Genomic DNA, 20,233 nt, shown 5'->3' with positions numbered 1-20,233 from the left:
AACATGACTGTAATAAATAATAAATTTGTTCATGTAGATATGCTCCTGCCTAACATTAGTGTCCAGTGTAAACAAATATTAACAAGAATATAAATGAAGCGGTATTATTGTACATCAGCGATATAAGTGGCGTGTCCGGTTGATTTGTACTAAATCCACTAGATGGCGGCAGTGTAAAGTTGGATATTACTCGGCCCAGATTCTACCATCATAGAAGAAGAATATTGTCCAATAATACTTTAACGAGTTCCGCCGATTATTTCCGTGTAAATCTTAGCACGGAGCTGGCTATCAGGCTAAAAGTTTAATTTCATAAATCCATATTTGCAGAGTAACGAAAGGCTATACGGTCCCAGAGTATGGTGAGTATTAAAAAAAAATTACTATGAAACCTGTGATCTGAAAAAGTTGTCGAGCGTAATTGTGTCCATTAGGTTACACGGCCGCTTATCTGCAAGGAGAGCTGCTCTTTCAACTGTGCATAATGGATGATGGTTTTGATCAAGCTAGCAACTAAGTTACCGCTTTAACTTAAATTGTGTGTGTAACATCATAATTGCAAATACCATCGATCCACTTTTCACTGCTTCTGCAAATGAAGCCAGCTGCCAGACTCACCCGTTAGCTGGTGCTAAACCTACGAGCTAATATTAGCGCGTACAGTTTGTGTGTAAACACAACAGTTTACCCTTCACGTTTGGTGCCGGATTTAGAACAGTTTCTACAGTCTATGAAATGATCATTACATGCTAATGGTGTTCGCTAACTAACTTTACTGGGCACTGTATTTATAACTGCGTTATTTTATGACATCAACGTTGCTGCGTGGATTCAAATTACACACAATTATACTTATGAAAGTGAGTGATTGTCAGAACAGTCCGAACCAAATGATCACGTTCAGTATCAGACCCCACAATTTAATGGTGTCCTTAGTAGACATAGGCAGGGTCACAATAATACAAATGACAGCACAACAAGATAACGACAAGAACGGTAATACTGATGGTTCCATTGCTTCTGTGCATACGTGTGATCCATCGGACCCCCACCCTGCCCTCCTTTCTTAGCGCTGCATTGATGTGGAGTTTCTCTGACACACCCAGATCAGCTGTGGTTTAGCCAGACCGGTTTTAAACTGAGCACTTGTGCAGTGGGTAGCACTGTTGCCTCACAGCAAGAAGGTCTTGGGTTCAAATCCACCAACTGTGTGTGGAGTTTGCATGGACTCCGGCTTTGTCCTACAGTCCAAAGACACGTGTGGGATCAGGTAATTAGTTAATTCTAAATTGGCCGTGAATGTGAGTGTGAATGGTTGTCCCTGTGTCTGTGACCTGCGTCCTGTCCAGGGTATACCCCGCCTTTCACTCTGACAGCTGGTATAGATCCTGAATTGGATAAGTGGACAAAGATTGATGATTGTTTTATACTTCTGTTAATGTAGTCAGACACCAGGACACAGAAGTCCAGAAACATACTAACCAAAAAATAAAACGCTAAAGCTGGTGTTTGGAACAGTATACTGTGAATGATAGTGGAGCAACTGGACACAACTAGAGTGTTAATAAGTACGGTAGATAAGTAACATGTTGTTACTACAGCCATGCGGTTGGTTATCTTTAGTACACCATCATTTGTAATGCGGTCTGTCCTGTTTATTGTACTTTCCAGGATAGTGAAATGTCTGATGTTGAGCATGGACCAATGCCTGAGCGCACCCGTATGGAGGGGGAGAATGCACCTCTTTACTGCATTTGTCGGAAACCAGACATCAACTGCTTCATGATGTAAGTTCATACCAATTTTATATTTGCAGTATGTGCAGTAGGGGTGGGCGATAGCCTCAAATTTGCTATTTCAAGAAACTTTGCAATTAAAATACTGAATAACATTTTATTGATGCTTGCAGGTAGCAGCATTTAAAAGTGTAAAGAGATGAAGAGCGTTTTCCATCTTTCTTTTCCAATAAGCTGCTTTAATCAATGACACATTTCTTAATTTGAAGTGTGAATCAACTGAAACAAGGTGACGACAGCAGCAGCATTATAGTGCAATAGTAGTGACACAGCATTATATCCAGTGACACAGCAAAAGTCAAGTGTGAGCACAAAGTAGCCTAGGTAGTGTTTTCCCTGGAAATTTTAAGTAAAATGATAAAATAACTGCTTAACACTTTAGTTCAACAATAACTAAAGTAACTTAACCTTGTAACTCGTCAGCGGCCTGCACAGTATTGTCACATAAAACTGAAAAATATTTTCTACCTGTGATGTTTTATCTTGGGTCAAATCTTTCCAACCAGCTCTGCTTACAGCCTCCCTTTTAACACGAGTAATTTCCATCCACTGTTTGCTCTTCCTGTCATAAGGAGCACAATTAGCAGGTGTGTAGGTGATGCCCCGGGGAAGTCATTTGTTTACATTTTGGTCGCTTATCGCTCGCTGCTAGGATCTCCTTCTTTGTAGCCTGGTTGTACTTGATGTGTTTGTTTTTTGCCTCAAGTGGTGAAACACGTTTGTTGCTTCACCTTTTAGTGGAAACAGGTTTCAACTTGCTTTTTTTTTTTTTGGAGAATTTTTTTTTTAGATACTAAATTGTCACTGGAGGCTGACATGCGGCTCTCATACGTGATATTGTGTAAAAATTTATGTCCGTATTATCACATATGATATGGCACAGCCTTAGTGTGCAGGGAAGAAATGTGCTCATACGCTAGGTGTTGCTTTTATTTCTCGCTGACAGCGGCTGTGACAACTGTAACGAGTGGTTCCATGGCCACTGCATTAACATCACTGAGAAGATGGCGAAGGCAATCCAGGAATGGTACTGCATGAGATGCAGAGGTAATAAATTCTTGTCCTTTTTTTATGACTGCGGTTGTTCCTTTGCCGTGCAAATTAACAAGATTCTGCTCCCTTATGTTTGTGATCGCCAGAAGAAAATCCCTTGTTGGAAGTAAAGTACAGATCAAAGAAAAGTCGTGAGAAGGAATCTGAGTCTGACAGAGGCGAAAAACAGTACAGCACACCGAGTACTCCAGATTATAAGAGTGAAAGGCGCCGTGGATCTAAAGTAAGTTGTATTATTATGATCACTTTGTGCAAAGATGCAGAAGCTGCATGCAGTCAGTAACGCAGACTAAGGTTGGGCCATCTTCTCCATAGTCTCATTGTCCTGATGTCCACCTGTGACATCGCGTATTTGGCTCTGATTGCACCTCATTAATTTCAGGTGAAGCGTTCAGTCCGGATGTGCGGGGAATGTGAGCCCTGCAGGAGGACCGAGGACTGTGCCCAGTGTGACTTCTGCAAGGACATGAAGAAGTTTGGAGGCCCTAACAAAATCAGACAGAAGTGCAGGTTCAGGCAGTGTGAAGTTCGAGCCAGGGTAAGTCCCTTTAGCTCCGTCATGTTTTAGAATGTGTTGTGAAATAACAGTGTGTCATATACTGTATATAGTCATTTGCAAGGCATAAAAAAAAAATCAGAAAGTTAAAAAATTTCCTTTTTTTCTTCTTTAGTCTTTGAAAACTGTGGATCTTCTGATTTCTGTACGTGTTTGTGCACACTCTCTTGATGTAACTTCAGAAAATGTGCAACCTGTTGTTTGGCTTTTGTACAGAAAATGCTGCGTGTGAAGGATGAGGAGTTCTCTCTGAGAGAAAGGAGGGACAATTCCCACCACAGACGGAGACGGTACTCTGAGGACTACGACAGCGAGGCAGAACTCTACCATCAGTACAGGGCGGCAGGACTGGACAGCATGGTAGGAGAACAGTTCCCATTCCATTGTTGCTTGTTAATCCGCTTATTTTATATGCACTCAATCACTCCTCTGACGCAGGCATGGGCTAGTGAGGACGATGACGAGGTGCCCTTCAGTCCTGTCATGCGTAAGAAAGCCATAAAGGTGAAGCACGTCAAGAGACGAGAAAAGAAATTTGACAAGAAAGTAAGGCTCATTTCCTCACAGAAATTGTTTAAAGAGCTAAAACGGTAACCGTTAGTAACGCACGGTAACATCTGTCCTTTTTTCAAAAACCATTCAGAAGGAGTCACGTCGCCACAAGCAGAAGCAGAAGCACAAAGACAGAAGCAGGCACAGTGAGAGGGGGGATTTGCGGGAAAGCGGAGGGCTGCGTCAGTGCCTGGGGCCCAACTGTGTGGAGGCAGCAAGACCCAACTCCAAATACTGCTCTGAGGACTGCGGCATGAAGTTAGCTGCCAAGTAAGACTGGCTGTTTTTATTTTTCTACTTGGCTTTTTCTAATATCCCTTGTTTGCACTGAAGTGATAATGCCATTAGTTTCTCTTGGTGCTATAAGGGTCTTAAAATATTTCAGAAAGTGTATATTTTTATTTACAACTTATCTAATTAATAAGGTAATTACTTTTTGGTGGGGATTTTACGACTTTTTGCATGTGTCAAAATGTCTCTTTGCTGTTTCTGAAGCTTTTCCTAACAGCTAACTGAAATCTGTGCTTGCCGCTAATCAGCCGGATCTATGAGATCCTCCCTCAGCGTATCCAGCAGTGGCAGCAGAGTCCGTGCATCGCTGAGGAGCACGGTAAGAAGCAGCTGGAGCGCATACGTCGTGACCAGCAGAACGCCCGGCTCCGCCTTACTGAGATGGAGCGACGCTTCCACGAACTGGAGGGCATCATCGCCAAGGCCAAGCAGCAGGCGGTTCAGCAGGACGAGGAGGTGAGCGCACGTCTCGGGCATTCGTTTGAAACTGCAGCTGAAGAACAGGGAACACTTACATTGGTTTTGGTTCCCATTCGCAGGTGAATGAAGGTGATAGCGAGGACACGGACCTGCAGATCTTCTGTGTGTCTTGCAGTCATCCGATCAATCCCAAAGTGGCACTCAGACATATGGAGAGATGCTACGCAAAGGTTATGATTCCTTTCATTTCTGTTAACGCTGCTACAAGCACATGCTTTTCTTAAACACTTATTTCTCTGATTATTTTAACAGTATGAGAGTCAGACCTCCTTTGGCTCAATGTACCCTACAAGGATAGAAGGGTAAGAAAAGTTCTAAGAAAAGTCTAAGTGTATAGGTCTCTCCTGTAGTTAGATGACTTACTAAGACTTTGCTTCTCTTGCAGCGCAACAAGACTCTTCTGTGACGTGTACAACCCACAGAGCAAGACGTACTGCAAGAGGCTTCAGGTTTTGTGTCCAGAGCATTCCAGAGATCCCAAGGTCAGCAAAACTGCCATTATGCTGTAAAACCAAAGTGACAAGCAGGAACCTGCAAAGCATAAAGTCCATAGAGTCCATGTGAAGATTTTAATTTGTCTTTCTTTTGCTTGGCCCGCAGGTGCCCGTCGATGAGGTGTGTGGATGCCCTTTAGTGAAGAATGTGTTTGAGCCGACGGGAGAATATTGCAGAGTCTCCAAAAGGAAGTGCAACAGACATTACAACTGGGAAAAGCTTCGGAGGGCCGAGGTGGACCTGGAGCGAGTCAGGGTGGTGAGTCCAACTTCACGGTTTGTTCACTGGGAATTGCTCAGGTTTTCAGAATCGGGTGAGATGTTGGGAACGCTCTTACATAAAACAGCTTCTACCAACTCTACCTCTTCACAACACAACTGATGGTCTGAGAAACATTAAGATGTCAAGTCAGACTGATGGCGAAAACAAAATAAGGGCTAACTAAAATACACACAATTCTACTTTATCCAGACGTGCAATATATATTTTAAAAACATGTAATTTTATTTTTCATACTATTTCCCCCGTAGTTACCGTCTGTGGTTGCAGTGATTTGGCTCCCCTGCCATAACGAGCGATTGTCTGACCTTCTCACGTTAAATACCTAACACTGGCTCTTCCACACTCACCTGTTTCTTTTCATTCCTCCCACGCAGTGGTACAAGTTGGACGAGCTCTTTGAGCAGGAGCGTAACGTCAGGACTGCTATGACGAACAGAGCTGGTCTCCTCGCTCTCATGTTGCACCAAACTATTCAGCACGACCCCTTGACGACTGATCTCCGTAGCAACAAGGATAGGTAGTCAACCCACTCTGCTGCTGTTCTTGGATCTTTTTTTTTTTTTTTTTTTTTTGATTGCTCATTGTCTTTCAGGGGAAACAAATTTTCATGATCAAAATTTTATCTCTTTATTTTAATTACATTTCCTACCTTGTAAATAGAAACAGAAGCCACCGCCATCAGGAAACGTGTTTTTACCAGTCAAACAAGCTGGTATTAACAAATATATTGCTGCACCCCTACTGTACATAACATGAGGTTTGGAAGCTAAGTTGTATAAACATTAACCAATTTTATGGAAATTAATTTTCTAACTAGATAATTATTTTAAAATGTGTGTATGATAATATATATTTTCCTGATAGTGGTAGATGAGCTACTGCTGATTGAAAACTGCAGTTTTTGTTTTTTTTTTTTTTTGTTTTTTTTTATGGTCACCTTGAATAAACACCTGAAACCTGCTGTATTTGAGGGGTGTGTGTAAGAGTGATGTTATTTGTTCTTCCATTTCAATGCCTTTTAAATGTGACTATCATTTATTCATTAGAATTAAATAATTATACCGCTCTAAATTCAACTTCACCAGGAAAGTAAATGTAGAGTGAACTGATGTGCAGTAGCAGTCAAAAGTTTGGACACATCTTCTCATTCAATGTTTTTATTTTATTTTTTTTTCCTACATTGTAAATTAATACTGAAGTCATCCAGACTATGAAGGAAAACATAAGGAGTCATGTAGTAATCTTAAAGGTGTTAAAGCAAAATATGTTTTAGATTTTTCAAAGTAGGCACCTTCTGCTTTGAGAGAATGCCAAGAAAGCTGCAATCTGCTTCATGAGGTCATCACCTGAAATGGTTTTCCAACAGTCTTGAAGGAGTTCCCACAGGTGCTGAGCACCTGTTGGCTGCTTTGCCTTCATTCTGCGGTCCAACTCATCCCAAACCATCTAAATTGGGTTTAGATCAGGTGATTGTGGAGGCCAGGTCATCTGACGCAGCACTACATCACCCTCTTTCTTGGTCAAATATCCCTTACATAGCCTGGAGGTGTGTAATTATTGTCCTGTTGAAAAACAAATGATAGTCCCACTAAATGCAAACCAGATGGGATGGCATGTTGCTGCAGAGTGCTGTGGTAGCCTTGCTGGTTAAGTGTGCCTTGGATTTTGAATAAATTGCCAACAGTGTCACCAGCAAAGCGCCCCCATACATCACACTTCCTCCTCCGTATATCACGGTGGGAACTACACATGTACGTAGGAAACCATCCATTCACCTTTTCTGTGCCTTACACTGTCACTGTATACCAACTCTAACTCTTCACAACACAACTGATGGTCTCACAAACATTAAGATGGCAAGAAATTCATGAAATGAACTCTTGAAAAGGCACAGCTGTTATCTGAATGCCATTCCAAGTGATTTCCTCATAAAGCTGACTGAGAAAATGCCAAGATGGTAATAGCTGTCATCTAAGCAAGAGGTTCCTACTTTGAAGAATCTAAAATATAAAACATTCTGGTTTGTTTAATACTTTCTTGTTTACTAAATAATGTCTTTTTTCATAGTTTGGACAACTTTGGTATAAATCTATAATGCAGACAATTTTTAAATAATGAAAAAACACTGAATTAGAAGGTGTGTCTAAACTTATGACTGGTATTTTATTATTACCTAAACCAAGAATAAGTGGATATAATGGCAGGAAAAAATAAAGGTTAAGAAAGACTGCACTGAGAATTGTGAAACAGAGGGTACTTCAGTGTAGATTATGTCCTTTAAGAAGAATACTCACACTCAAAACCCTTCAGACTCAGTTTCTTGACCCGTGCCAACATTTTTATGCTGAAAAAACAAAACAAATATCACTCTTCTAACTGTATACATTTTATATGTCCGTATATCATTTGAGTAAATACCCTAAAATGTGTTTTTTAAAGTCAGTGAAAAAATGTTTCCGGTTTTCATGTTCCTGTTCCTTTAAAATGCTGCTGCATTCAGGTGTGCCTCCTAATTCCTACTTCAGACCAGAAGCTGTTTGAAATAGCTGCAATCTCATGCAGTAATTAACAGATGACTCTCAAGCTGTGCTCTCTGTGAAGTCACTCATTGACAGCTCTGGGATTATCTAGCACCACACTCCTGATAGCCCATGAATGCAGCACAGTTAAAAGGCAAAGACGATGGCTTCGAAGAGGATACATACGGAATCAGAGGGGTCACTCCCTTACGCCTCTGTGTGTTCAGTTCGTTATTTTCCCTTTCAATAACGCTGAAATGAGTCCTGGTTGAACTAGGTTACTGTTTAAAATCAGTAAACAGCAAATCGCATATAATGAAGTGGTTTTGCGGTGAAATGAGTGATTACTGATACACATTTTCAACTTAAGTTGAAAATGGAACTGAGTGTCTATTATACACGAGGGTGAGATCTTTAACCTAAATTGTATTGTAACAACAGAAGCAACTTCTGAGCCGCTTTCAATCCTGCTGCATTCATCTGTGACAGACTGTCAAATTATAAGAAACCTACTAATGAACGTGATAAGGAATGTAAAGGGTGCAAGAGTGCATCAGGATTTCGTAGTAACTACTCTTTCATTACAACTAAAAAGTAAATATAAGCTAGAAAACGACGCTCACTTTGCAGAAGACAGAGTTATAGTATAAAGAAGAGTGATAGTCCCGTAAAATAACCCCCTCACTGCAAACAGGATCCGAGGGGGGGGATTTCCATCTCGAATGTTCGGCCTTCTTTGGTGGTGCTTAATGCTACTGTTTCCGTAGTGCTAGATGTATGGTAGCTATCAGCGTTAGCCCTACCTCGTAAAGTGAAAGGGGAGCTACGTGTTGAAATTAGAGTGCCAAGCATCTGAGGAATATTACACTAAAGGTGTGTGTGGGCTCACCTGATCACACACATTTGTAGGCCGGTAGCGACAAATAGCTCTCAAAACAGGAATAATTTCAGTTTGTCGTCATAGAAATCATCCATGAAGGTGTGCAGTAGCTAATGGTGGCTAACGTTACTCCCGTTTTAAGTGCTTTCTGTTCAACCAAGTTAGCGTTGATAACACATTGCTGTTTAGGATCTCGCTCACCTCCGTGTCACCATATCACCGTCCTATATGTCCAAGAATCGGAGACCTTGAAGCAGTAACATCACTTAGCAGCTAAGGTTAGCTAGTGTCGCTAACGTTTTGTTTGCTGGCTAACATTGCTACATTAGACTGCAAGCTAATAACTGTGAATACCTTTACATCGAAACTAACTTTACAGTTACACAACGATTTAGCTGTGTTAACTGTGCGTGCTGTATCGGTCATAAAGCTTGCTTGGATCATTTTTAATAATCAGCTTCTGTCTTTTTTCCCCCCCACAGGGTTCGTCATGACAAACTGATCAGATTACAACCATCCTGACGGCTCAGAGGCCAGGACATCCAGGGGTAGTGTGAACACACGCTTCTTTAAATGGGATGCAAGACCGCCTATAAAGTTTATCTGCGGGGAATCACTCTGGACCGACTGTAGCTTAAACTTGTGCATCAATGAATGAGGAAACCCTCGAGAGCCCACTCCAGGGCACAGAGACTGTAGCTGAAGATGCAGAACAAAGAACAGATACGACTATCGGTGAGAGAGACACTGTAGAAGATGATGTGCGACAAAGCTCAGAGAATAAGAGCAGCGAAACAGAGAACACTTCCGATGCTGCACCAGAACCATCAGATGGTGTGAATACAGAGGAAACCCACAGCGCTGGTCCTGCAGAAGAAAAAGCAGCAGAGGAGAAAGAGGAGGCTAAGGTTTCTGGTGGCGAGCCTCCTGTTGACTGGTTTGAGCCACTTGAAGATGATGACGATGCCGAAAGCAATGATAGAAATGATCCAGAGGAAGAGAGCCTGGCAGGAGAAAGTGAAAGGAGCGAGAGTGTGGCTGGCAGTGAGAGCACCTTCAAAAAGATCTATCAGTAGGTTGAATAATGTTTTATTTCCCTTTGTGGTCATGTAACGCTGTTGTAATATTCACCCACAAAGTTACTTTTCTCTAACATGCAATAGATCACTCAAGCCCCTTCCAGAAAGCAGTGCTAAGGTCCAGGTGATCTGTCACATTACTGCTTAAAACAGATACAGTACGGTGCAAAATTCTTGAGCTACCCCTAATTTCTTTATATTTTACGAGAAAGGTGCAAACAGTTTGCTATGGCCACATTCATTCTTCAGCATAGCCTGAACTCTCTTGGGCAGCTTTCATGTAATTTCTTTAAGCAGTCTTAAGGAATAGCTCTCCAGGCTTCCTGAAGGACATTCAAAGCTCTTCTTTGGATGTTGGCTGCCTTTTATTCTGTTCAAGATGATCCCACACTGCTTCAGTAATGTTGAGGTCTAGGCTCTGGGGAGTCCAGTCCATGATTCATAGTGTTCCATTGTGTGTTTTTCTATCTTGGTATGCTTCATTGGCAGTGTGTTTGGGATCACTGTCATACTGAAAAATGAAGTTGTTGCCAATCAGACACTTTCCACGAGGTACATCAAAATCTGACCTTACTTTTCTGTGTTCGTAATTCCATCAATTTTGACAAGCTCTCCAACACCACTGGCTGAAATGCAGCCCCAGACCATGACAGAGCCTCCACTCTGTTTTGCAGATGGCTGTAGACACTGTTGTACCACTCTCCTGACCTCCTCCGTGAATGTTGACAATTATTCATCAGGCATGTTCCCACTGATTTTCAGTCCAGTTCTTGTGTAATGTGGCATACCTCAATCTTTTCTCCCCGTTTCCTTTCTGTAAGAATGGCTTCTTGACAGCCACCCACTGAGCCCATTTCTGATGAGGCTTCAGTGAACAGTAGCTGGATCAAATGAAGAGCCAGCTGCATCTCTCAGGTCCTGTCAGGTCTTCGCAGTTCTTCTTTTCTTCTTTCTTAAGAACATGACTTTCAGATACTATGCATCTGCTGTAGAAATTTTAGACCTGACACTTCTTTTGTCATCCACTTCTCCAGTTTCCTCAAGCTGCTAGTAACAAAGTGCTGAGAGATTCAGTGACAGGTTCATCCTTTAAGTAGGGGTGTCCTTCAGAAAGCCTCAAGAACACCCTAAAAAAATACAAGAAAGTCTGGCTCCTTGGAAGCGAAATATAAAGAAATGAGAGGTGGCTCAAGACTTTTGCACATTACATTACTGCATATGTTGCCAAGCTGCCATCTTCAGCTCTGTTGGGAGTACTAAAGTGTGGGTAGATGTATTCATGTTCCCTCAAATGGGATGCAAGCTCTCTAATTGTTAAAATAACTACCAAAATCTACCTGCCGTGCTGTAGAAAACTCTAACCTCACGCGTTCTATTTTACTTGATTGATTGATTGCTTTCCATTACTATCAGTGGTATGTCTGAAAGAAGTCCTGAGGAATAACGTAAAAGCGATTTGTGTGTGAATGCCAACAGATTTGTCTCACTTTAACCAACTGATGAAGCCAGCAATGTTACTTATCCCATGTTTGGAAAAGGTTTTAGATCTTGTACTGTAATCTGATAATGAGCAGCATTATCCTAATTATTCTTGGACTAAATTTAGATGTTAAGTTGGCGTGCGAGCACAGTTGGGATGCGCGGTGCAAAAATGCTGTACCAGCTTTCTGACTGAATTCAGCAGGGAGTGTAGTTTCAGATATTCAGAGGAGCTGCCAATGAAAAGAGGGCTTTTGAATGTCTTATTCCTTTGAGCTCATTTCAACCTCTATGCAACTTTGCTTCTGTCAAAAGAATATTTATTTGTAGCTTATTATGTGAACAGTTTGTCGGGGTGCTGTATGTGCAGTCTGCTCTAAACTTTAATAAAATGTTTGTGTGTTACGTCTTCTTTTAAATTCAGGCTTCAAGCACCTCGTCGTAAACGATCACACCCTGATGAGGGATGGGTGGACTGGCCTGGATTGGGAGAGGGCTGGAAGCGCAAAGAGGTCGTTCGACGCTCTGGCTCCAGCATTGGCCAGACGGATGTGTATTACTTAAGGTAACTACAGGGAATAAGGAATTCAGCCGTGCAGACGTGTTACGGTTGCTACTTTTTATAGTCCTCCTGAAGCACGTCACTGAATGTCAACAGGAATTCTTTTGTGGTTGTAACTGTTTGTTTCCATTGCAGTCCACGTGGTGATCGAGTGAGAAGCAGAGTAGAGCTGGCTTCAGTGCTGGAAGGACAGGACTTGTCCAACTTTGAGTATAAGACGGGCAAGTTCTACGATAGCGAAAACCCGCTCCCGAGAGTTCGAAACAGAAAGGTCTCGCTAGGTCTTTTTCTTTGCATTTTAAGCATTAAAGCATTGAAGATTTCTATTGTTTGACTTACAGTCTGCTATCCTCATTTAGAGAAAGGTCCGCGAACGTTCTTCCTCAGAGTCCAGCTGGATGGAGAGGGGAGAGGGGGCAGACACTCCTGACTCTCATCACAGGCTCACCCCAAGCCTCGGGCCTAAAAATGTCAACTCCAGTCAGACAAATGTCCCTTTGAACAGTACAGTGGGAACTCCAACTCAAGGGCCTCGAAATGAGGATCCACCCTCCGAGGATAAAATCAGACTTCCCGCTCCCTCGTCATCTCAGTCGCGTCCGCTCCCGTCCATAAATGGAGAGATCGGGTCAGAGGACAGCACCCTGTGAGTCTGTCACTGTGTAACACAACGCTATAACTCGGAAAGCGTCAACTTGCTGTGATAACCGGGGGGTCATCATGTGTCTCTGCAGGATCTGTGCCAGATGTGGCATTTCCTTCACAGGCACGTGGTACGACAAACAAAGAAAGAGGCCCTGCTGTCCCACCTGTTGGGGTAAGTTGGTGCCTGAGGGCGCAGAGTTGTTGGTATGAGGCAAAACTAAATCTGATATGAAAGGGAAACAGTTCACTGAACATGTGCATTACCTGTGTGTGTGTGTGTGTGTATTTGTTTGTTTTTTTTCTACTTCTAGTTGCTTCAAAGACGAAAGAACATCCAATGATTCGCTTCAGAAAGGTAAAGTGCTGTGTGCAGGAAGAGCAGCATTGTGACTGCTGGACTAATGCTGCAAGGATGCATGCAAATATTCTGAATGCTCTTAACTTCAGTTCATTTTCCTTTGAAATTCTGATTAAAAACTGTTGCCATGTGTCATAACAAACAAATTTCTCATGAATGTCATTAGATAAACAAACTGTCTTCTCTTCTTGTTCATGCCGTCTGTAGTGGATTCCTTGCGGTCAGTGTGTGGGATGTCATAACACAGTCAATTGTGGGCAGTGTGCCAATTGCAAACATGGGCTGCAGAGCCCCGAGTCCCGGAAACGCATATGCCGAAAACGCAAATGTATATGTCCTATTCGCAAGGTAAACAGATCGTTGCATACTGATTATTATTTATTCATAATTTTTTTAAGTTACTTTAGCGTCACTGCTGCTTTCTCGGTATATTCCTCCAGGGACCTGGAAGCGGCGGCTTCATGCAGCAGAGGCCTTACAATGACATTCCTGAGACATTTGATGACAGCATGAGTTTCCAGGTATAAATTCTGTATAATCGACTAAAACGTTGGCACTTTGTTTTACTTTGTTTCCTGTATTTTCTAAAATATTAATTTGATTTTTGCAGAGTGAAGTTACAGATTCACAGGTAGCACTTTTCTGATACAACATTTGTTATTTATAGCACCGTCCTTTAGAGCTTATAGCAATAATTTCCCTGACTTTTATGCACACAGCACCCCAGTCTCAAAAGCAGCGACACAGAGAACTTCTCAGTCAACGTGGATGTTGATGATGAGGATGACATGTCGACTGATGATGACGATGATGTGAGTGCTGTTTTTTTTTTTTCTTTTTCTAATGTTTGTGTAAAGCAGTACACGCTCACCGGCTACTGCACACAAACACACACACACACACACATTCATGTTGATCTCTGGGAACTGCAGTGCAGCAACGTTTCGTAGTAGAAGAGTGACACTTCTTCAAAATGTTTACAACCTCTCCCAAATAATATGAAGAGACATGTCAGGTTGGTGTACTCGTTAGCCAAGTTTCTATCCACATTTAGCAAAATTTCCAAAATGTGCAAATAAATGCAAACACTATTCACAGCCTGCATGTAAAAGTTGGGCTTTAGGTGGATTGTGATCAACAATCGGTGGCATCAGTTCTCCGGTCTGGTGTTATTAAGCTATTGCAGAAGAAGAAGTTCTAGCCAAACCTCAAACAATGGAAAGCCAGTGTGGGCAAACACAATGGCATTTCTGTTTGTGCTGTGTATTAAAGGAAAGTCCCAGCCCTGCACATGGTTTCACATTAGTGGGAGTGTTGTTTCACTCGAGCTGATTCCAAACATTAATTCAGTGGATTGTAAACTACTCACTCATGGTCGCAGTTGGACATCACACTAGTGGGTTTAAGAACATTAAAGTCGACTGCACGTGCACCTCCACCGGGTTTTTCCACTTTTCAATCTTTTTTATTTTTTGTCTTTAGTTTTATCTTTATTCACCCAGGATGTCTTTTGACACTTAAACTTCTTTTAAAGGGCGACCACCTCATTATGTAAACACTGAATTTTACAGTAGTGGTTGCTGATTAACGGCATACATGCAGGAAACTTACTTTTTGCATATTTACATGACTTGCATTTTGATTTTAATCCTGCAGATGCCCGTTGACCACAATATTTCTTCCTTATCACACATCTTTGACAAACTGATGTCACCATTGGTGATTTATTTGCTTGATTACTCGCTGTAAACTGTCTCGCTGTTTTGACGAAATTGTGTGAATTTTCTCATTTTCAGTGGCACAAAAAGCGGAAGCGGCGTTCCTGTGGAGAATGCAAGGCCTGTCTCTGTAGGAAAGACTGCGGCACGTGTGATTTCTGCATAGACAAGCCCAAGTTTGGGGGCAGCAACAAGAAAGGCAGAAGTGTCGTCTACGTCAGTGTCAGAGACAGGCAATGGTAAGACTCTGACAGTCGCATTTTTTAATGACATTGAGTCTTATAGCAGTTATATAGTTTCGATTTAAAGCATATTCCGCTGCTTTTATCTGGCAGAGACATTAGCTGCCTTTCCAGATGGGACAAGGTGAATACGGACCAGAAGGCCCGATGCTGCCGGGCCGACCCAGACCTCACTACACATACAGTCGCAAATCAGGTTTAAAGAAAAGCCGAGGGTCTCAGATGGGCTTGGATTTAACTGACAATGAAGATGATGACAGTAATTTACAACCAGTGAGTTCCCAATGACTTCTTTCCTCTTTGCTTACAGTGATTACTTTTTGAAGTCCATGCAGCTCATCACCCCATTATTTGTGGTTTCCACTTTGCTTTGCTTTGCTGTTCTAGATTAACTGGAGCTCGTCACCCGTGAGAGGTAGCAAACACTCTTTTGACATGAACGTGGGAAACCACCAATCATCTATGCAGGTTTGAAATCAGGTCACAGCCTACAAATATTTGACAAATGCAGCTCATCTCAAACACAAATATAATTTCAACTTAATGTTTTCTCTCAGCAGTTGAATAATTCAGATTTTGGAGCGCGGAATGGGCTGTCGGACCGAGTCCCTCACATCAGCAACCACAGCAGCCCACACCAAGTAAGTTTAACTTATTCTCATTCTTCAGCATCTGACAATAAATGGATTACATTTTCTGATCTTTACAAATGGCTACACGCTCTCTGAGCTGTTTGCTTTAAATGCCCCTACGGCTCGATTGTAAATTGTTGCACTTTTCTCGCTGATTGTGTAAAAGCTCTTGCTGACCAATGCCTAATGATGGCACAAACCTGACTCATCACGAGCCATCTTTGGCCTCCTATTTACACTTTATCCTTACAAACACTTCCTCACTGGCAGCTCATTTTCTTATATCAGGCTTTTTTTTAATCAAGGTTTGGTAATAAAGTTTGAATCCGTAAAGTGTTCATCTGGGGATTGTTGCTTCTTGTTGCGGTTTATGTGCTGGTATCAACTTGTGTTGTCTCAGGTTTGACTTTTTGCCCCTCTCCTGGTCCTTAGCTGTTTTTCGAATATTTGAAAGCATCATTCAGATTAAGCTTTAGGGCATATTTGCCTTTACTACAATTTTACAGTGTAGAAGCATGAAAGGCAGAAGGGTGACAAAATGTAACAAAGCCCTCTACATGGACAGATAAAGCAGCGATGTTGCAATGATACGGTATGTTGTCTCAAACACTTGGCGTGACGCCACCCGCAAAAGTTAATGTGATCTGTTGTAAGGGCTGCATTTTGCTGCCAAGCTGTCGGTGATCTCTACTTGTCACCACTCTTTTCTTGGCTGTCCTTCAGTTTGTTCTTGTGGTCACTTGTTTTGGCAGTCAGTTGATAGATGAACATATCTGATTTTCCGCAGTGCATTTCAAATATAGCAGTCGAGGTTTGCTTGGCCCTCCCTTATGTAAAGGCTGTGTAGGACAAAGTGTAGATTTTTTTTAACCCTTCACCAAGTTTTTCCTATTTCCCACATCATGTTTTTCACTGAAGCTCTTTGAGGTGTGATGGGTGGATACATAGAGATACAGTTGCTAGAAAAGGTGTTTCTGCATTTCTCAAATGTGGTCTGATCGTCTTCCAGATCACAATTATAGACAAGCACAATCTGACAAACATAACAGGGTAGTTAATAATTCCATGTGCAGGCTGAAAAAAAGTATTCTTTTTCCAGCCTGTACATTTGAATTGAGCAAATCCCATACACTGTATTTAAAAGATGGACATAGCCAGCGTGACATCACCAAGTGGTTTGCGGGGTAGGAATTTGAATCCTCAATTTAGCTTCGCGGCTATCAGCAGCTTTATTTTTTTAAGGCATAAGTGACCATCTTTGGACAAGAAGGCGGAGTGCTGAATTTTAGCAAGCTGTGTTGGCATGGCACATACTGTATTTTTTGGGCTATAAGGCGCACTTAAAATCCTTAAATTTCCTCAAAAATCGGCAGTGCGCCTTATAATCCGGTGCGCCTTATGTGTGAATTCTTCTTGTGCTTACTGACCTTGAACCAATTTTATGTGGTACACTGCGGTCAAAAATATGTCGAAATCTTTTAGTGCGATTTTGGTAAGGGACGTTTAATAAATATCGAAATATTCCAGAGCGTATAAAGCGTACAATGGGGGGTGTACGCTTTTCAAATAGTCGAGTGCTCCCGTCTGACTGCAGATGGCCGAGGCATCCACACCACTGCACCATTGCGTGGTCTGCAGTGATATTAACTGGTCTGGCAGATCAGTTCAAAGGCCTCATTGAATTCTCTAAAATAGTCCATCATCGATTCACAAAATGACTCTACTGACGATATTAGACAGGAACAAGCTGTGAATGTGGTGCAGCAGGTGTGGAAAGCAGCCAAAGCCACCGGAGATGAATTCAAGAAGAAGTGGAAGCATTGTTCCAAAAATAGAAACCGTATGCAGTAAACCGCAGAAAACGATGATGGATTTTATTCTACATGTTCCTGGCCTATTTCCATCTATGCTGCCCTGGATATTTGTGCGTAATCTAGCGATCAGCGGCCGGCGCTGTTGCCAACTTTTGTGCAACAAAACTCGCTGTTGGCTGTCTCAAAAGTTGCCCTTTATTAACAATTAAATGGTTGCTGTGTGCCGCAACCAAAACAAAACAGTAACAACAGCGAGACTGACTCGGATAATGACGAGAGAGAACCCGGCATGCTTGATGCCGAAATCGCCCAGCTGTTCAACTCAGACACTGAAGATGAGGAATTTAAAATGTGAGGGTATTTTTCTGTATTTGTTACAACTGAACAATATTCTGAGTTATTGTGAGTGAGTTGAATAAAGTTGGACTTACCTGATGCTTTTGCTTCGCTCTACATATGTTTTTATCATGTGCCTTATAACCCGGTGCGCCTTATGTGTGAAAATAGACCCGTTCATTGATAGTGCGCCTTATGGTCCGAAAAATACGGTAAATTGTTTGGGGGTATCCCACAGACAAGCACTGGATTGTCATCATAAGTCCAATAGTGTTACAGTATTGCACTGCTAAATTAGTGAAGTACTCTTTAAAGCTTTTACTGCAAACAGTGCAAATAGGAAGCTGTAATTGTTTACATGAACTGACCCAATTTGATCTGTAGGCAAGATTTACTTTAGTTGGTGTGGGTTGGGTATAGTTTTGTATTTTTAATATTGCGTTGAGTTGAGCTGTCACTCTCATGAGACCAACTTTGTCAACACAGGACCAGCAAAACAAATGGGATGCAGAGAGAGCTCAAACTGGCAGAGATGGCCCAAAGCAAGCTGCTGAAGATGATGAGGATGAGTTGCCGATGGTAAGCATCCCGCTGAGATGTTTTTTCTCCCCACAGGCTATCGCATGTCTGTGTAGTTTCACTCTTTTGTTGTCTGCAGATTACGCAGATCTTCAGTTTGGCTGATAACACAGTTGGGACTGGTGCAGACGCAGAAACCAGCTCATGAAACTACTAGACTCCTTACGCTCCTCTGTACTGCCAATACTATGGTATGCTATAATGGTGGAGGGCCCACAGCTGCAGCTAATCCAGTGTTCTAAGCAGTCCAGCATGACCGACACCATGGTGCTGATCGACCCGGGCTTCTTCTATCAGGTCACTGTCCAAAAGCAACCGCTGCTTCCCACCCACCCGCTGTACGACTGTTACCCAGCACGGCTAACCTCAGTGACCGAGGTGGTCAATCTGCTTTTGGGCCTGGAGAAGTACTCTGTGTGCCAGGGAATGCCCCCTAAAGAACCATTACATTATAAAGACCCCATCATACTGGAGCGCTCATCAACATGTGATTTCTTGGTTAAGAAGAATGTGGGTATTTGTAATAACTGCAGAGCACTTCATGGACTTTAACTTCATCACATACAGAAATTAAAACATGTGTGACCGGAGTGGAGAGTGCTGGTTTCTGGTTACACTTGCTGCCATTTTATTCGGCGATGAGATATATCAAAATTTTACAGACTTACCTCTGGACTGTAAATTATTTTAAGAATCACCAAAGGCATTTCAGGAGCTGTGACATTATAACCCAGGCGTGTTTCTTCTCAGATGTTTTATTATGTAGGTGTAGGACTTTTCTACTTGACTGTTATGTGTCAGGGTTTTCGCAGTGTGTTGGATAAAGCTGAAATACATAGGCCCTCTGTGTGGTTAGTATGCTATTGGTTGATTCACACTCTTACTTGAGGAATATCCCTCACCCTCCTTACCATTATTCCACATTTAAGTAGTCCTTTTTTGCTCTTAGTCTACAAATAAAGTATATCATTAGAAATCAGCCCATTCCCTGTAGCGTTGGGCATAAACATTGCTGTCATGCTACCTGTTTCATGTGTACCATATATGGGTTAAATGGAGATTCCTTTTGGTAAAATCGAGTGTGCATCTCAACCACTTTTTAAACATTTTTAAAAGTATATTCACAAGTATCATCATGGTTGTCACTAACACTCCGTTTCTTAGTTTTACTTGACATGCTGCATTTGCTCCCAGTGACGGTACCAAGCCCAGATAATGGGAGAGTTGTGTCAGGAAGGGCAGCCGGTATAAAATGAGTGTCAAATCAAACGTGTGGATCTATCTGCTGTGGTGACCCCTTGGGAAATAAGGGAACAGCCAAAGTTACCTTTTTTTTTTTTTAATTAGAAATAGTTGAATTGCCATCCTAACGGATTCTAATGCTTCTGCTGATTCTGGGCTGAAATCCCATTTCTTTATTCTTTAATCTGATTGTAAAGTAAACCACGATTTGTTAGCTCCTCAACTGTAGGCTGAATACATAGCAAGCAGCAGCATATGTGGTGTGATATAGTTGATCTGACCGTAAAAATTGAAGCGATATTCTCCCGTGACAAAAAAAAAAGTCCGATTACTTTCAGAGGTTTAATCTCATAACTTTGTTGTCCAGCATTAGACAATACAGAGCTTTAAAAAAAAAAAAAAGTGTTGTAAACTCCACAAAACTCAACTTTTTCTTATTTTTAAAATGTGCTTTTCAACACTGCGTCAAAGTGAAGAAAAGGACCTGAAAAGTGGTTAATATCATCACAAACTGACCAAAATGAGTTACAGACAAACTGCATTAAATTTGTATGACCCACAAGCTCCAAGTAGGAGCAGGCCACAGTTTAAAAAGACTCAGGATTTCTGAGGTAATGATTTGCCAGAATATACAATAAAATTA

General features: G+C 41.8%; 2 protein-coding genes across 2 annotated transcripts; both read left to right on the top strand.

Annotated features, from left to right (window-relative positions):
• Window positions 1-226: 226 nt before the first annotated feature.
• On the top strand, window positions 227-6,435 carry LOC115780098 (CXXC-type zinc finger protein 1-like). Its single transcript, XM_030729087.1, has 14 exons — window positions 227-362; window positions 1,672-1,787; window positions 2,743-2,843; window positions 2,936-3,072; window positions 3,232-3,387; window positions 3,622-3,765; window positions 3,844-3,951; window positions 4,049-4,227; window positions 4,497-4,704; window positions 4,788-4,898; window positions 4,981-5,030; window positions 5,114-5,210; window positions 5,329-5,481; window positions 5,880-6,435. The coding sequence occupies exons 1-14, from the start codon at window positions 360-362 to the stop codon at window positions 6,024-6,026; spliced, it is 1,710 nt and encodes a 569-aa protein (XP_030584947.1). The 5' UTR covers window positions 227-359; the 3' UTR covers window positions 6,027-6,435.
• Window positions 6,436-9,027: 2,592 nt separating this feature from the next.
• LOC115779898 (methyl-CpG-binding domain protein 1-like) lies at window positions 9,028-18,496 on the top strand. The gene is made up of 16 exons (XM_030728791.1): window positions 9,028-9,182; window positions 9,387-9,976; window positions 11,887-12,027; window positions 12,160-12,295; window positions 12,384-12,670; window positions 12,759-12,841; window positions 12,981-13,024; window positions 13,235-13,375; window positions 13,468-13,548; window positions 13,638-13,658; window positions 13,747-13,839; window positions 14,824-14,967; window positions 15,375-15,455; window positions 15,548-15,628; window positions 18,256-18,348; window positions 18,428-18,496. Exons 2-16 carry the CDS (start codon window positions 9,555-9,557, stop codon window positions 18,494-18,496), a joined length of 1,917 nt encoding a protein of 638 aa, XP_030584651.1. The 5' UTR covers window positions 9,028-9,182; window positions 9,387-9,554.
• Window positions 18,497-20,233: the final 1,737 nt, after the last annotated feature.

This window comes from Archocentrus centrarchus, chromosome 5, assembly GCF_007364275.1.
Source record: "Archocentrus centrarchus isolate MPI-CPG fArcCen1 chromosome 5, fArcCen1, whole genome shotgun sequence".
In the NCBI taxonomy this organism is placed as follows: domain Eukaryota; kingdom Metazoa; phylum Chordata; class Actinopteri; order Cichliformes; family Cichlidae; genus Archocentrus; species Archocentrus centrarchus.
The sequence above is the reverse complement of the archived record's forward strand: the minus strand, read 5'-3'. Positions and strand labels throughout refer to the sequence as shown.

Excerpts from the sequence above, each read along its gene's own strand:
- LOC115780098 (XM_030729087.1), top strand. Across the intron at positions 4,228-4,496 it reads GGCATGAAGTTAGCTGCCAA|CCGGATCTATGAGATCCTCC; the intron begins GTAAGACTGGCT and ends GCCGCTAATCAG. Across the intron at positions 4,705-4,787 it reads CGGTTCAGCAGGACGAGGAG|GTGAATGAAGGTGATAGCGA; the intron begins GTGAGCGCACGT and ends TCCCATTCGCAG.
- LOC115779898 (XM_030728791.1), top strand. The coding sequence starts at position 9,555 with ATGAATGAGGAAACCCTCGAGAGCCCACTCCAGGGCACAGAGACTGTA. Across the intron at positions 13,659-13,746 it reads GTGAAGTTACAGATTCACAG|CACCCCAGTCTCAAAAGCAG; the intron begins GTAGCACTTTTC and ends TTATGCACACAG. Across the intron at positions 18,349-18,427 it reads ATGAGGATGAGTTGCCGATG|ATTACGCAGATCTTCAGTTT; the intron begins GTAAGCATCCCG and ends TGTTGTCTGCAG.